At 36.0% G+C, this 17,225-nt stretch overlaps 1 protein-coding gene across 7 annotated transcripts in view; it reads left to right on the top strand.

Annotated features, from left to right (window-relative positions):
- Positions 1 to 17,225, top strand: part of UCHL3 (ubiquitin C-terminal hydrolase L3) — a 51,323-nt gene that overhangs the window by 12,345 nt on the left and 21,753 nt on the right. For 5 of the 7 annotated variants that reach the window (XR_004965844.1, XM_036297869.1, XM_036297874.1 and 2 more), the window contains 4 exons: positions 3,909 to 4,037; positions 8,615 to 8,771; positions 9,460 to 9,545; positions 11,409 to 11,456. Coding sequence is in view for 6 of the 7 variants with exons in the window: in XM_036297869.1 (XP_036153762.1) it covers positions 3,909 to 4,037; positions 8,615 to 8,771; positions 9,460 to 9,545; positions 11,409 to 11,456 (420 nt within the window). In the remaining variant the exon portion in view is untranslated. Of the gene's footprint in view, positions 1 to 1,663; positions 2,193 to 3,908; positions 4,038 to 8,614; positions 8,772 to 9,459; positions 9,546 to 11,408; positions 11,457 to 17,225 lie in introns of those variants that run through there. The other 2 variants (XM_036297871.1, XM_036297873.1) reach the window with 2 other exon arrangements.

The following is a 17,225-nucleotide window of genomic DNA, read 5'->3' as shown; positions in this document are numbered from 1 at the left end:
GAAAACTATGACTCCAGTGATAGCTTTTGTATTTAATTCATTTTTGTATTTAATTTAATTGGCTGTTTAATCATTAATTGTGTCTGCAATTTGATACTACTCAGTCTCACTACAGCTGCTGCCTTTGGAGCTTGGTACTTTTTATACTTGTTAGATTTGGCTGACATGGAGTAAGTTTACTGCTTACTTCACATTAATTTACCAGTTATGTCCAGACTGTTTTTTTCACTAAAATGTTTAACTGTTACTTTCACTTTGTAAGCACAGATGTGAAATTTCCTGCTACAGGTACCATCTTGTTTTATAACTTAATTACAATATGGCTTTTAGGGGTACATAACATTACCATATACATTTAAATCCTCTTATCAGGGTTAAGGCTGTCAGTCCTGTGCAGGTAATATTTGGAGTTGATTAAATGAATGCCTGATTTTAGATTAACAACCAAATGTATCTTTTCTACCTCTTTAATGTGACACAAATAAAAACAAATATAGCCCTAGCCAGTTTGGCTAGTGGATAGAGAGCCTGTGGACTGAAGGGTCCCGGGTTTGATTCCCAGACAGGGCACATGCCTGGAAGGCAGCCAGTGGATGAGTCTCTATCCCTCTCCCTTCCTCTCTGAAATCAATAAAATATATATATATATTTAAATAAACACATACCTAAGACCTTATTTTTGACCAATATGTTATCATTAAGTAGAGTTTCTTCTACTGGCTGATTGTGCCAGGCCAGCACAGCCAAGAGTTCAGTGAGCCTGAGGAGAGGCAGTGAAGGATTAAAGAAGACAGACAAAATACAGCTGGGGCTCAGTGGATCTCCAGTGCCTGGATGAGGACACAGAAAGACCCAATCTGCTACCAGGTTTTATGAGATCAAAACAAGGGTAGTGGTCAACATGTTTAAAATGTTCTTGTGAGTTTCACCTTGTTTTGGCAGTACTTGTTTTGGTAGCACTTGCTGCACCTCCCACAGCCTATTAGCTACCTAGGAAGGAACTAGGGAGGGCTATAAGGTTAAGCTTAATTAAGCTAAGAGGGCTCTGCCCTCCAAGCTGGGATTTGTTTGTGGCCCTGCCACAAGTCAGTCTGAGGCTTAACCGTAGAGCTGCTCCCTACAGCTGATAAATGGATGGGAATACCTGTGTGAGATTAATAATGCTGTTTATGAAACATGGCTTACTTCCCATCAGTTTAGTACAGATTTTCAACTAGTAAGTTGTTAAGAATTTTTAAAACATGCAATACCTGACTACTGAGTCAGGGACACTGACCTCTTTTCCCTTAGATTGTGAAATAAGAAAATGACAATAGCCAACACAACAGTAGCCGTCCTGTGTGAATGACCTGTTTTAAACCATAAATATATAGGTCATATAATAAAGTTGCATCGTATCAGTCATGTTGCATAATAATGTTGCATCTGGTTGGTTACCAGAAATACTTATATCTAAATACAGACGCCTGATTTTTTAAAATATATTTTTATTGAATTGGAGATGAAGGGAGAAGGAGAGATAGAAACATCAAAAATGAGAGAGAATCATTGATCGGCTGCCTCCTGCATGTCCCCTACTAGGGATTGAGTCCGCAACCCAGGCTGTGCCCTGACCTGGAATTGAACTGTGACCTTCTGGTTCATAGGTCAATGCTCAACCATTGAGCCACACCAGTTGGGGACACCTGATTCTTTTAAAAGTCACTTTGAAGCAAAAAGGTTAGGTAATTACTATTGTTATTATTTTTTTAATCAAAATTATACCTATTTTTTGTTAGAATAGCAAAATATATTTTTGCTGTGCTGTAGAATTTTAGTAATTAGTTTATGTGTGCTATGAGATGCAAAAGGTTGAAAATTGCTGATTTAGCAAGATCTGATCTGATGATCTAAGAACATGTGACCATTCTTTAGGGAGAAATACCTAAGGCACTTTTTTATTTTTTTAATATATTTTTATTGATTTAGAGAAGAAGGGAGAGGGAGAGAGAGATAGAAACATGAATGATAAGAGAGAACCATTGATCGGCTGCCTCTTGCACATCTTCTACTGGGGACCGAGCCCACAACCCAGACAGGAGCACTGTCCCAGAATGGAACCGTGACTTCCTGGTTCATAGGTCCAACGTTCAACCACTGAGACACACTGACTGATGATGTTAGACCAGTAGATGCTATAATGTATTTTTGAGGTAAGGTATAATGATGAATTCTTAACATGATTTTTTGTTTCCTCTTCTCATTTTTTTCTGTCATCTGAAACTTATTTTGTGATAGTACACTTTAAAAAATCATCTTTTTTCAGTACAGACTTTTGTTAAGAATTTGTGAAATTGACATAATTCTCATTATTACATTTTTCTTTTTTCTCTCTGCAGTAGATTAGGGCCTGGCATTTTATTTTCCTATGAAATCTTAATAAAAAAAACACTATTCTTGCCCTGGCCGGTGTTTCTCAGTGGTTAGAGCAGCCGTGGGCAAACTACAGCCCGTGGGCCGGATCCGGCCCGTTTGAAATGAATAAAACTTTTGAAAAAAAAGACCGTACCCTTTTATGGAATGATGTTTACTTTGAATTTGTATTAGTTCACACAATCCATGCTTTTGTTTCGGCCCTCCGGTACAGTTTAAGAACCCATTGTGGCCCTCAAGTCAAAAAGTTTGCTCACCCCTGGGTTAGAGCATTGGCCTGCACACCAAAGGGTCATGGATCGATTCCCAGTGAAGGGCATGTACCTGATTGCAGGTTGGATCCCCGGCCTGGTCTGGGCACATGTGGGAGGCAACCAGTCTATGTGTCTCTCTCACATCAATGTTTCTGACTCTCTCAGCCTCTCCCCACCCCCTAAAAAATCAATGAAAAAAATATACGTGGGTGAGGATTAACAACAAAAAACAAACAAAACAAAACACACCACTATTCTTTTGTTATAGTTGTTTTGCCAGATACAATAATCGGTACAGTTGACTGGGTTTCATTGTGTAATAGAGGTCAGGAAGCCAGTAGTGTACTCCTTATATCAAGCATTATCTGGTGTTCGCGCAAGTCCATTGGACTTTTTTTGGCTTTATATAATCTTTACTTACTGATATGATTTATGATATCTACCTATTTATTTTTAAACTTCAGGCAAGTAGGATAAACTGTGTTGATCTTCTAAAATAATTATCTACTAGGACTTGTATGGGTTTGGTGAAATCCTGGCTTACGTCCCAAAGTAATGGATTTTGAAAAACGTTGTGCTTAGTATCATCCCCTATTTATGGGAAACCTACTTCATCCTTACTGAATATCAGTAATATTTGTACCCCACATTCCCTTTTATGTATTAGACTAGAGGCCCGGTGCACAAATGCATGCACAGGTGGGGTCCCTTGGCCTGGCCGGTGATTGGGGCCTATTGGGGGCTGGCCAGCAAGGGGGAGGGACCACAGGAGGTTGGCCAGCCAGTCAGGGGGGCCGGCTGGCTGAGGTGAGGGGCCGCAGGAGGTTGGCCAGCCGGGGGAGGAAGGGGCCTCTGGAGGTTGGCTGGCTGGTCCCCTCCAATCTGAGCTGATGGGGGGGGGGGGGGCGGCCAGCTGAGAGTAGGGGCCACAGGAGGTTGGCCGGGCAGGGGAAGGGGCTGCGGGAGGTTGGGCCGGCCAGCCAGTGCCGGTTGGGGAGGAGCCGTAGGAGGTTGACTGTGGGAGTGCACTGACCACCAGGGGCAGCTCTTGCATTGAGCATCTTCCCCCTGGTGGTCAGTGCACGTCATAGCGACTGGTCGACCCGTTGTTCAGGTTGTTTGTTTGTAATGGTCGCTTAGGCTTTTATATACTAGCATATAGATACACAGTATTTACATGTTGATTATTTCCTTATTAACACTATATATACATATATATATATTTCCCTCTTCTTTTACCAGTTTCTCAAACAATTAGGCCTGCATCCTAAATGGCAATTTGTCGATGTATATGGAATGGATCCTGAACTCCTTAGCATGGTACCAAGACCAGTGTGTGCAGTATTACTTCTCTTCCCTATTACAGAAAAGGTAATTGTTAAGTAAGATATAAAGTTTTCAGTAAATGCAAAGTTCTCTTTTATCGTTCTATTAAATATTATGCTCTTCTTTAACAACAAATGACTCCCTTCTTGCATAAAAAGAAAAAATCTAGGGAGCAGGGATACCTTAAATATCTAGTTTTATTGAAGAGATGATATTTCGATTTTGATTTATAGACTGACAATAAAACCCTGAGTTAGTCTTTTAAACTTGTGTAATTTTCTTCTTTTAAAAAATGTAGTGAGCCGAAACCGGTTTGGCTCAGTGGATAGAGTGTCGGCCTGCGGACTGAAAGGCCCCAGGTTCGATTCCGGTCAAGGGCGTGTGCCTGGGTTGTGGGCACATCCCCAGTAGGAGTGTGCAGGAGGCAGCTGATTGATGTTTCTCTGTCATCGATGTTTCTGGCTCTCTATCCCTCTCCTTTCCTCTCTGTAAAAAATCAATAAAATATATTTAAAAAAAAAAGAAAAGAAAAGAAACAATTTAAAAAAAAATAAAATAAAAAATGTAGTGAGATTGCCTCAACTATGGTTTGATGTGACATTTATTCACATTTTGATGTATATACTTTAAGAATTTTTTATTGATTTTTGGAGAGAGGAATGGAGAGGGAGAGAGAATCATTGATGTGTCAGAGCTGAACATCCATTGGCTGCCTCCTGCATGCCCCCTACCAAGGATTGAGCCCACAACCCAAGCAGATGCCCTGACCGGGAATCGAACCAGTAACCCTTTAGTGCACGGGCCATCGACCAGCCTACTGAGCCACACTGGCCAGGGCTTGATGTATATACTTTAGAAATGTTAAGTAATGTGATGATCTTAAATCTGTCTTAGAAAATATATGAATAAAGAATATGTTCAAATGTTCAATGTATAAAATATGTAAATCTAAAAATATATGTAAAAAGAAATCTGCTTTTTTTAAGATGATACGTATAACTAATGGCATGGGTTACATTATTTTCAGGATAAACTTGATTTGGGTGGAAACACTAAGATTAAACATAGTTTAATTGGCAGATTTAGGATGTGTTGGAATTATAGATAGTTATTAGATTTCTATTTAAATTCCAGTCACTGTATTTCAGGCCTTCTAGAATGATGTCATATAGATATATGTATTATGGAGCCAGAACATTTAAGTTCATTTTCATACAGCTTGTAAGTCCAAATTTTTCTGATTTTTATTTAAACTTAGAAACAATAGGATGAACTGGTAGTTTTAAAAAATGAAGTAAATGTTTGGGAAGATAAATGAGAAATGAGGTGTTGATGATTTGGCATAAAATGCTCAGGTCATCTTATTTTTCAGTAATAGAAGGAGCTGTGTCTCACAGAAATTAAGAGCTAGGCTTTGCTCAGTCCTAGAAATTCCTGGATCATTTTCTTTATACCAAAACTAATTAACCTCAGTTCAAGATAAAATAAAAAATACTGAAATATTTCTCTTTTTTAGTTAGGAGTACTGTAAAACAAATTAGTTAAAGAAGGGATATTTCTTCATATTAGCTGTTTGTACTATTCATAGAAATTTAGAGTTAGAAATTTCTTGTGGTTATCCAGTATTAGACTGAACACCTACTTTTAGTGGTTGTGATTATTCTGGAATTTGAGGTAGAGTAGGACAAATACTTAAATTTATACTCTTCTCCAGTGTTCAGTTTCCCTTTCTTAGATTGCTAAAATAAGCAAGCAGATACCTACCTCAGGATCCCAATTGTAAGGAACAGGAAAAAAAAAGTCAGCTTCTTACAGCTTAGGCTTTTTAGTTGGTGTGATATAAATGTGAGTCTATATCTGAATTGGAAATTTTCCAAACCATTCATTTTTATGATCTACTTTTTATTTAAAGGAATAAGTAAGATTTGCTCTTTATTTAGTGGGTCATCAGTATTAAAGAGAGCATGTTATCCTTATCAATAGGCCTTCTTCATATAAATGGATCATTAGTACTAAAAAGCTTATTGTATCTATTGCTAGAAAGAACATACACTTCTATAAGTTATTAATAGATACTGATAAGTACTAGAATAATCTATAAATAACTTATAGAAATACTTACATAAGTAGCAAATACAGTGGTATCTGTTACTTTTTCATGTCTCTTACAGTTTGGTAGGTTCCCCATTTCAGCTCATAAGTGACATATTAAAGTTACCCAAGGATATCTAGTGGATGTTTTAAGAGATACAAAGTGTTTTGGTCTTCTGTGTTCTAATTTAGGAACTGATTATGTTGTTGCAAATGGCTTAAGCGTATTAATAGCAAAAGAACTGTCATGGGTACCTCATTACCCTTTAAATAAAGTCAATTATGGTTTTAAATGTGTACTTTATAGTTGAGTTTACCAGCCAAGGAATCATAGTTGGAAAGGCTATAAATTATTTCTTTCTGATATTTTGATTGTCTCTTCACCATGTGTTTTTACTTTGATCTGCCATAATTACATTTTATTTTTTTTCTAGACTTGCTCTGTATCATTTTATGATTTTTCTTCTAAGCATTAAATCTTGTGAAGTTATCAAATATTTTGCTTTGTTAGCAAGGAACAATAATATTAAACAGCAACAAGAAACTGAACTGTAGAACCATACAAACATATCAGGATAAGACCTTACTATATTGAACATTTCAGTTTTTATCAACTGAACTTATATGAATGAAATAATGGTTCAGAATTTATTATGAAAACATAACTACCAGTTTGTACTTCTTCTTTTTTTTTAAAATATATTTTATTGATTTTTTTATAGAGAGGAAGGGAGAGGGATAGAGAGTTAGAAACATCGATGAGAGAGAAACATCGATCAGCTGCCTCCTGCACACTCCCCACTGAGGATGTGCCCACAGCCAAGGTACATGCCCTTGACCAGACTTGAACCTGGGACCCTTCAGTCCGCAGGCCAGCACTCTATCCACTGAGCCAAACCGGTCAGGGCCCAGTTTGTACTTCTTAATCTCTTCCCCTTTCTCACCCGACCCCCTAACCCCTCTCCTCTCTGGCAACCATCAGTCTGTTCTCTGCATCTTTGAGTCTGTTTCTATTTTGTATGTTTATTTACTTTTTTCTTGCGATTCTATATATAAGTGAAATCATATGGTGTTTGTCTTGCTCTTACTGACTTATTTCACTTAGTATAATACCCTCTAGGACCACCCTTACTGTTGCAAATGGTAATAATTTCATTTTTTATGGCCAAGTAGTATTCCATTGTATATATGTACCACAACATTTTATACAGTTGTCTATTGACAGGCCCTTGGGTTGCTTCCATATCTTGGCTATTGTAAGTAACACCGCAGTGATGAACACAAATTAAAAATGAGTGAGGAGAATTAGTGTTTGGATTTCTTCAGATATATACCCAGAAGTGGAATCACTGGGTCGTTAGGCAGTAACATTTTTAGTTTGTTGAGAACCCTCCATATTGTTTTTCCTAGTAGCTACACCAGTCTGCATTCCCACCAACAATGCGCAAGTGTTCCCTTTTCTCCACGTCCTCGCCAATACTTGTTGTTTGTTGATTTATTGATGGTAGCCATCTGACAGGTGTGAGGTGATAATTTAGTGTGGTTTTAATTTGCATTTCTCTGAAGATTAGTGGCTTTGAACATCTTTTCATATGTCTCTTGGCCATCTGTATGTCCTCTTTGAAGAAGTGTCTGTTCAGTTCTTTGCTCATTTTTTAATTGGATTGTTATTTGTTTGTTTTATGGTGAGTTGTATGAATTCTTTATAAATATTGGATATCAACTCCTTATGAATATGTTCTTCCATTCATTAGGTTGTCTTCGTGTTATTGATGGATTCCTTTGTGTGCAAAAACTTTTTAGTGTGATGTAGATAGTACAAAAATAAAAAAAACTGTACTTTTGAAACAGGCAGTTGACCAGATTTGGCCTGTTGGTTCTAGTTTGCTGACTCCTTACTCTATTGGAATTTGAAAATTATAGACAAAACAATAAAGTCATCTTTCTACTCTCCCCCTTCTCTCCTCACTCATTTTTAAACTTTTGAAAATAATTTGTCAAAGCTGCGCAGCTAATAATGGCAAAGCAAGGATGTGAACTCTGGCAGTCATGTAGAGCTCACACTTTTGACATTCATCATTATGCCATATTGGTTTTACAACCAGTTATTAGAAATAATGGTGAATGTTTGTTCTGAATATTGTATGCTTATAAATATAGTGTGAATTTTGTTATGATAGGATGATTCAACTATATAGAAATATAAAAAGCAGAAAGTAAAAATCCTCTAGGAATCTCTAATCCCAGAGATAATCTCTGTTAAATTTTTTTATATCCTTTCAGATTTTCAATAGATATATAAAATAAATATTTTAAAAATATAAATAAGAATTTTATTAATGTATATTGACCTACAAGAACTCTATAATCATAGATAAATTTCTAAGTAAGAATATGTAAATCTACTTTATTCTTTTAAAAGTAGTATTTTAGTAAGATATCCCATACAGTTAGAATTTTTGACGTTTTATGTTTAAGTCCTTTTTAGCATATTATTTTCATATTTTGACTATTGGCTTTTTCTTTAATAGTATGAAGTATTCAGAACAGAAGAGGAGGAAAAAATAAAATCTCAGGGACAAGATGTTAAATCGTCAGTATATTTCATGAAGCAAACAATCAGCAATGCCTGTGGAACAATTGGACTGATCCATGCTATTGCCAACAATAAAGACAAGATGCATTTTGGTAAATAACTTTTCACTGCTGCTGTTTTCATCCCTTAAAGCAGTGGTTCTCAACCTTCCTAATGCCGCGACCCTTTAATACAGTTTCTCATGTTGTGGTGACCCCAAAACATAAAATTATTTTCGTTGCCACTTCATAACTGTAATTTTGCTACTGTTATGAATCGTAACGTAATCTGATACGCAGGATGTATTTTCATTGTTACAAATTGAACATGATTAAAGCATAGTGATTAATCACAAAAACAATATGTAATTATATGTGTGTTTTCCGATGGTCTTAGGCGACCCCAGTGAAAGGGTCGTTCGACCCCCAAGGGGGTCGCTACCCACAGGTTGAGAACCGCTGCCTTAAAGTATAAGCTAACTTATTGAGCACTAGGTGGTGCTCTAATTCTTTCTTTCAAAGTACTACCTAGAATATTTTCCTCCCTTCTTTCATTTATAATGGGGATGTATATACTGTTCGAAGAACTAATAATCCTTCTCATTCTTTCATATTGTTGATAAACGGAGGTTTAAGAAACAAACAACTTAAGCCTTATCATTTAGGCCAATATTCTTACATGCCTAATTTAACAGTGAAAAGGTTTTACCTGAAAAATAGGCAGCATGCTTCTAGTATTTTCATATACCAGTCTCTTTGAGATATCAAGCCTTTTTAATTTTATCTTGTTTAATATTCTCAGAATCTGGATCAACCTTGAAAAAATTCCTAGAGGAGTCTGTGTCAATGAGCCCTGAAGAACGAGCCAGATACCTGGAGAACTATGACGTCGGTACCTTCTATTTGTCTTGATTTTTATATGTGGGCAAAGTTTTATGGGATTGTAGATTCAGTTTGGGGGTTTGTCTTGAAGCTGTCATTTTGAACAGTTATGGATTTGGTTGCATCCATTAAAAAGGCATTTTTTTATGTTTCAGGTAACAGTACTAAAATATCCATAAACTACTGCTTCATTTCTATATCCAGAGCTGAATGAGAGAGAAAAAGCAGTTTGTTTTACAAGTTTATAAATATCTTATGGTAGACTATTTCTCACCATTCCCTCCCTCCAATAAATATATGTTCTGTATGTCTTTCCCGGGGAATTTGGAGTAAGGCTGAAGACAATGGAAAAAACAAAGGTTTAAGGGTAGATGTTAGATCATACTCTACTTCTTTTATCAGCATAATATTTTTGCATGTGTGAAGACAGGCCACAAAGTCTAGTTTTAAATGATTGTACCATTTCATAAAATTTTCTTAGAATGGTATTTAAATTTTATTATTTTTGAAATCTGTTTTTCTTTTGAAGGCATTTTACCTTTTTTAAAATTTATTGTTCAGTTGTACTTGACGTACGATATTATATTAGGCTTTCTACCTATTGGTAACATTAAGCAAATTGTAAGTTCTTTGAAAGTAGAAGCAGTGTGGTGTATATATTACTCAGCTAGAACAGTGCTTTACGCAGAGTTTGTTCCCAGTAAATTTATTGATTTGATTATTTATTTTTACCATTGTAATATAATTTGACTATTTTAAATTGTTTTTTTCTTTAAAAAACCTGCAGAGCTCATAAAACATCTTCATTATACATAAAAATGAAATAACACAAAAGTCAATAGTATCTCACCAATGAGATGTGGCCACCATTGATATTTTTTATAGGGAGTATATATGTATATACACACTTTTTAAAAACGAATATTTGATAACACTGTAATATTGTTTTATAACTTGCTTTTTTCACTTAACTTATCACAAACGTATTACATACCAGTAAGTATATATTTGACATCATCATTTAATGGCTGCATAGCTTTCCATTGTGTAGTATTTTATTTAACAAATAAATTATTGTATTTTTTCCTCTTTTCACTGTTTAAAAAATACAACCATTTTTTTATTTGTAAGTCTAAGGGAGAAGAGATCAATAGTCCTAATCTTTGCAAATAGCTAAATCTTTGCAAATATCCATAAAGATATATACTTATATACAATTATATGTAAATACACAAACTTATAGAAGAGAATTTGCTGGATCAAACTGCATGTTTTTAAGCTTTGATAATTATTGCTAAATTGCCATGCATTGAGATTGTACTTTCACCTGTAATTTACCACTTTGCCCATTTCTCTTCAACTTTGCTAATAGAGGGTATTATAAGAGCATTTTTTTTTAAGTTCAGGAAACTAAACTCTCTAGCTTCTGGTAAATGCATGCTTTTGCTCCACATTTCTAAACTTCCGCCTGAAGCTGCATGGTTAAGCATAACTACAGCCAGAGCTGCAGAGGAGCATGTAACCTGAAGAAACAGATGAGCTAAGCTTTTTCCGTCTCTCTCGTGAGATGCTTACTTCATTCTAGTCTCAGTTGAACAAAGTGTTAAATGTCAGTCCTAACAATTAAGTTAGGATTCCCACTTGCACCTGGAAATTACAAATAATTCAATATTCAATATCCTAAGTCTTCAGAGATTTGTGGGTTGGAAAGTACAGCAATTCATTCTTAAATATTCTTAAATACTTTAAATTAAACTTTTCCTGAATTTACTTCAATTTGTTGTTTCATCAGTATTTAGTATTGTTTTCATTTAAAAAGTAGGATATAATCATTTTCCCCCCTATTAACACCTTGCATTCCTGTTACAGGCTATTCGAGTTACTCATGAGACCAGTGCCCATGAAGGTCAGACTGAGGTATTTCACATTTTTCAAAACTCCTCTGCCATGTGTAAATTTAACCACAAGGTTATTATATAACATGTAGTTTAAAAAAATTCATTGGACTTCTTTTTTTCCTTTGAAGGAATTGGCTCTTATGCAAAAATTAGTCACAAAGTAGCACAAAAACACATTTTGACAGATTGTTAACAGGCACATTTATATCGGCCATCTCAGTTTGTCTAATTATTTAGATAGATTGCAGGTTGTGTGTTATTTGCTTTGGGTAACTGATGGCCTGTGACTTCCCTATAGCAGTGATTTTCAACCTTTTTCATCTCATGGCACATATAAACTAATTACTAAAATTCTGTGCCACCCCAAAATATATGTTTTTGCCAATCTGACAAAAAAGATAGGTCTAATTTTGGTTCATTCATACCAGACAGCTATTGTGTTGGCTTGTGTCATTTTTTTATTTGTAAGTCTAAGGGAGAAGAGATCAATAGTCCTGACTAAATAGGTATTGCATGTTTTAATAATTCTGTGATTTTGAAAATCACTGCCCTATGAGATTCCTTTGACTTGCAAATATTTTGAGAAAAATACCTGCACTGTAGTACAGATGGATAACTTGTATGATTTTTAAGAGTCTTTATCACACCCAGCTTCTAGCAAAAAGCTGCATCATTCTCTTTGCTCAGTAAATCTGTTTTGGGGCAATGCGATGATCTTCACCATCTTTACTCTGTTAGTGAGTTCTTCTAGGTTGCCTCTTCTCCTCTCACCCCCTTGTTTCATTCTAATGGTTTTCCTCATTCCCTCCTTCCATTTCTTCTTTTCTTCTCTCAACCTCACACTCCGCTCTTGGGGGAAGTTTGTGAAAAGGTATTTTAATCTAAGTGACTATAATTTAATTAAAGTCATTTGGTATATTTATAACACATTTAACACCAGAAGATTATAGATGTTTTTCTTTTTCACCCCATGTGTGACTCTAAACCATGCTTTTTAATGTACAAAGCTGACATTGCCTTTATGTCTTAACAATATTTTTTAAATACCTGACTTAAAAATAGTGAACTTAAATATTCCTACTACTTAAAATTTTTTAAGGAGACAACAATTTGATACTACGGTATAACAACAATTTTTCATAGATTAAACTGGATAACTGTGAATGTTTATAATAAAACCATTTAGAGATTTAAACACTAATTCTTCCTAATTATATCATACCTTCTTGGTTGCTGTCAGGTTCTGCTTTCAGAAATGTGGACTTTTGGTTTTTTGACTGTTTACACACAGACACACACATACAGATACACATGCACGCAAAGAATGTCTAAGTAGCTCCAGATTGGAAATTAATGAAATGCTCTGTTTTTTTTTTAATTGCTTTATATGATCCTGGTATGCTTTGCTTTTTTGTTTTTAATTTATAGTGTTAAGCCCTAGCTGATTTTACTCAGTGGTTAGACTTAGAGTGTTGGTTCATGGACTGCAGGGTCTCGGGTTCAATACTGGTCAAGGGCACATACCTCAGTTGCAGGCTCAATCCTGTTAGGGCGCGTGTGGGTGGTAACCAGTGGATGTGTTTCTCTCACATTGATGTTTCTCTGTGTCTCCCCCCCTCCCTTCCACTCTCTCTAAAAATCAATGGGGAAAATTATCCTCTCGGGAGGATTAACCAAAAAAAAAAAATTATAGGGTTAAAATTAGTAATGATGATGATGATCAGCATGAGATTTGTAAACTATGAAAACAGTTATTTGTAATAAAGGAACCAAATGCTTTAATACTTGTTTACTTTTTAAAAAGTGTCTTCAGGATACTTCTCTTGCCACCTTTTAGTTGCTTTATCCAAATTACAGCTTTACTGCCTCATGTTAGATAATGTTCAGATCTCTTTTTCCAGATCTAAACTGAATGACTAATATTTTAGAATGCACATATTCTTGTGTGAGTTTATTGTCCTGTGTCTTACACATTTTCTTCCCTGTCTACCATACATTTTCCCCACTAATACTAATGTAATTTAAATTTGTTTAACTTCTTGCCTGGAAAATTAGCTGCTTATGTAAATTTTCAGTCTTTAATGTTTTTTCTAATTCTCATTCATTTTTACACAATTGTGCTGGATTATCTTTTTTGAAATATAACCTGAATCATTTGCTACTGAAATTTTCTAGGGATTCCCTAAATGATTCTCAAGGTAAGGTGGATGGAGAAGTTAGGATATTCTAGATGGCTTTTTCAAATTGTATTCCCACAAGAATTAATCTCTTCTGCGAGTTTTGCATCTCCCATTCTTGGTGTATGTTATAGCCATAAAGTGTATTGGGGCAAAAAAAAAAAAAAGCATTTGCTAACCATTACCCAAGCATATGTAATAATATTCAGTCTCTTTAGCCTCCTTGCTCACCTGTATACAAGGTTTGCTTAACCCTTGTCCTTCCAGTTTTTTAAAAAATATTTTTTATTGATTTTTTACAGGGAGGAAGAGAGAGGGATAGAGAGTTAGAAACATCGATGAGAGAGAACCATCGATCAGCTGCCTCCTGCACACCCCCTACTGGGGATGTGTCTGCAACCAAGGTACATGCCCTTGATCAGAATTGAACCTGGGACCCTTTAGTCCACAGGCCGACGCTCTATCCACTGAGCCAAACCGGTTAGGGCCCTTCCAGTTTTTCACAGTGTTTTCTTTTTAATTATTTCTCTCTAGCCATCCCTCACTTTATTGTTGCTGTGTTTTACCTCTTGCAATTCCCTCTTCCTAAAAATACTCCTTCTTTCAATCTCTAGTCTTCCTAGGTCTACCTGCCCTTCAAGATTGGGCTTAAATACCACTTTCTTCATAAAGCAATCCATCCCTTCTACAGACTCTTTTATATGACTCCTATTATTTGTATTTTAACTATTTTCATTTATTTAAGATATATTTATTTATTTTAATCCTCACCCGAGGATATTATTATTGACTTTAGAGAAAGGAATGGGGAGGGAGAGAAGATAGAGAGAAACATCCATGTGAAAGAGAAACATTGATCAATTGCCTCCCGTATGCATCCCAACTGGGGATTGAACCTGCTGGGTAATAAAACAATATTACCCAGTAGCTTCCTGGGTATGGGCCCTGACCAGGAATCAAACCCGCCACCCTTTGGTATATGGGACAGTGCTCCAACCAATTAAGTCACCCGGCCATGGAAAGATGTCTATTTTTTGCACATTTTAGCAGCTCTGAAATTAGGATGTGTCTTATAGTTGACATCATAATTTATTTGGTGGAATTCCCTTATGTTATCATTTTATAATATAAATTATACATCTTATAACCAGTGGTTCCTTAGTTTTGATGAAATGTGGTGTCATATCACTCTTACTGTGGCTCTTGGGCCTCGGGTTGGTATCTGATTCATTTTGGCTTTCTCCAAAGTATCCAACACCATTCCTTGCACATAGGCACAACACATTTATGAATTCACCAGAATTGGCTCAGAACTATCCTTAGTGGTGTAAGAACTACCAAAAGAAAAAAAAAAAGGCTAAATCTTGTTTTTTCGTAAGCCCCTTAGTAAAGAAAACATATTCATTAGCCTTTATTCCTCAATAGGGCACTATACATTTTTGGAAAGTTTCAGTTCTTTGTTGTGTGGGGCTGTTTTGTGGAATATAAATTGTTATATTCTAGTCACTGTACAGGGATGGGCAAAAGTAGGGTTATGGTTGTGAGTACATGAAACACAGAATTTATTCTTGTATTGTGTATTTTTCCATATGAACAACTATGAATGTACTTTTGTCCATGCCTTTATTTCAGTGGTTCCAAGTGACTGAGAGAACAAAAACCAAATCATACATTTCCAAATCCAGACTTAACCAGCTTAAAACTCCTGCAGCAGGAACTATTTTGATAATCATCTCATTTCTGGTCCATCTAATACAGTGATGGTGAACCTATGACACGCGTGTCAGAGGTGACACGCAAACTCATTTTTTTGGTTGATTTTTTCTTTGTTAAATGGCATTTATACATATAAAATAAATATCAAAAATATGTCTTTGTTTTACTATGGTTGCAAATATCAAAAAATTTCTATATGTGATATGGCACCAGAGTTAAGTTAGGGTTTTTCAAAATGCTGGCACGCCGAGCTCAAAAGGTTCGCCATCACTGAGCTAACATCTAGGTGCTTAAGTCTTTGAGTATTATCTCCATTGCTTTCTATATGCTAGCACACTGGTTTTGTCATTTTCCATAAATATCTAGGTTTTTCACATTTGTTTTTATTTACTTGCTGCCATAACAGAACACTGAAGACTCGACTTTAACAACAGACATTTATTTTCTCCCAGGTCTGGAGGATAGAAGTCAATATTAAGGTGCCACCAGGGTTGGTTTCTGGTGAGGCCGCTCTTCCTGACTTATAGACAGGTGCCATCCACTGTGTGCACACCTGGCCTTTCTTTGTGCATAGGGAGAGAGAAAGAGAGAAAGGTCTCTTTCTTTTTTTATAAGGACACCAGTGCTGTCAGATTAGGGCCCATCCTTCTGCTTTCGTTTAACTTTAATTACCTACTTTAATTAACTTTAATAACTTTTATTACTTTAAGGAGTAAAAGCCCTCTCCAAATACAGTCACACTGGGGGTTAGGGCTTCAACATAGGAATTTTGGGGCAATATAATACAGTCCATAACACCATCTTTGTGCTTTCTTTTTTTAACAAAACAAACAAACATTTTTATTGACTTTAGAGAGAGAGGAAGGGAGAGAGATAGAAACATGGATGAGAGAGACATTGATCAGCTGCCTCCTGCACGCCCCCTACTAGGAATCGAGCCCACAACCCAGTTATGTGCCCTGACCAGGAATGAAACCGGTAACCTCTTGATTCATGGATCGACTCTCAACCATTGAGCCACGTTGAAATATAGATTATTATATTCTAGGCCCATCTTTGTGTTTTCTAATGACCAAGTTATCTTCTGGGTATACCCTTCCTCTTTGCGTAGTCAGCACCTTCTCATGCTTAAGTCTTATCTTAAAAGTAATTTTCAAAGGGGCTTTCTTTCATCATTGTTAGTTATGTCCACTATGAATTTATTTGTTGTTATAAAATCCTGTTTATTTTCTTTCTGGTGCTTTTTAATAACTTGTTTCTTCTGTTCTTTGTTTATTCTTTTTATTTGCTAGAATATGAGTCCCATGTGGGCATATACCTTTTTTTGTCATTCACCTGACAACCCAGGACAGTGCTTGGCATACATAGACATTTATGAGAAATTACATAGTGTAAAAGTAAGGAGCATAGGATGTAGGTTTGTATACTGACTCCACTGCTTAGTAGCTTAGGCATGGTACTTTCATGCATAAAATGAGGATAATAGCATCTACTTATGAAATTGCTGTGAAGAGTAATGAGTTAGTCACATAAAGTAATTAGAACGGTGCCTGGTATATAATGGGCCTTCAATAAAAATTAAGTCGTACTTATATTTTACTAGGCATTCAGAAAAATGGATATGAATGGTAGAGGATGAAACCAAAAAGGATGAAGTCAAATCAAAGGGCAGCTAGAATTTTATAGACAGTAAAGAGCTGCCAAAGATGGTGTGTTTTGTACTCAGTATATTGAGTTTAAGGGTCATCTGGGTAGAATTGGATATGGAGTCTAAAGCTCTGGGGAGATATCTAGTCTTTTGTATTTGGGCAATAGAACCTTGATAATTCTATAGAGGGCGAATAGTGGTGAACCACAATGAAATCCTGGGGCATGTGGGTGATAAAGGAGTGGAC

This window comes from Myotis myotis, unplaced genomic scaffold (assembly GCF_014108235.1).
Source record: "Myotis myotis isolate mMyoMyo1 unplaced genomic scaffold, mMyoMyo1.p scaffold_m19_p_3, whole genome shotgun sequence".
Taxonomy (NCBI): domain Eukaryota; kingdom Metazoa; phylum Chordata; class Mammalia; order Chiroptera; family Vespertilionidae; genus Myotis; species Myotis myotis.
Note: the sequence above shows the minus strand (reverse complement) of the source record. Positions and strands in the feature narration are given on the sequence as shown.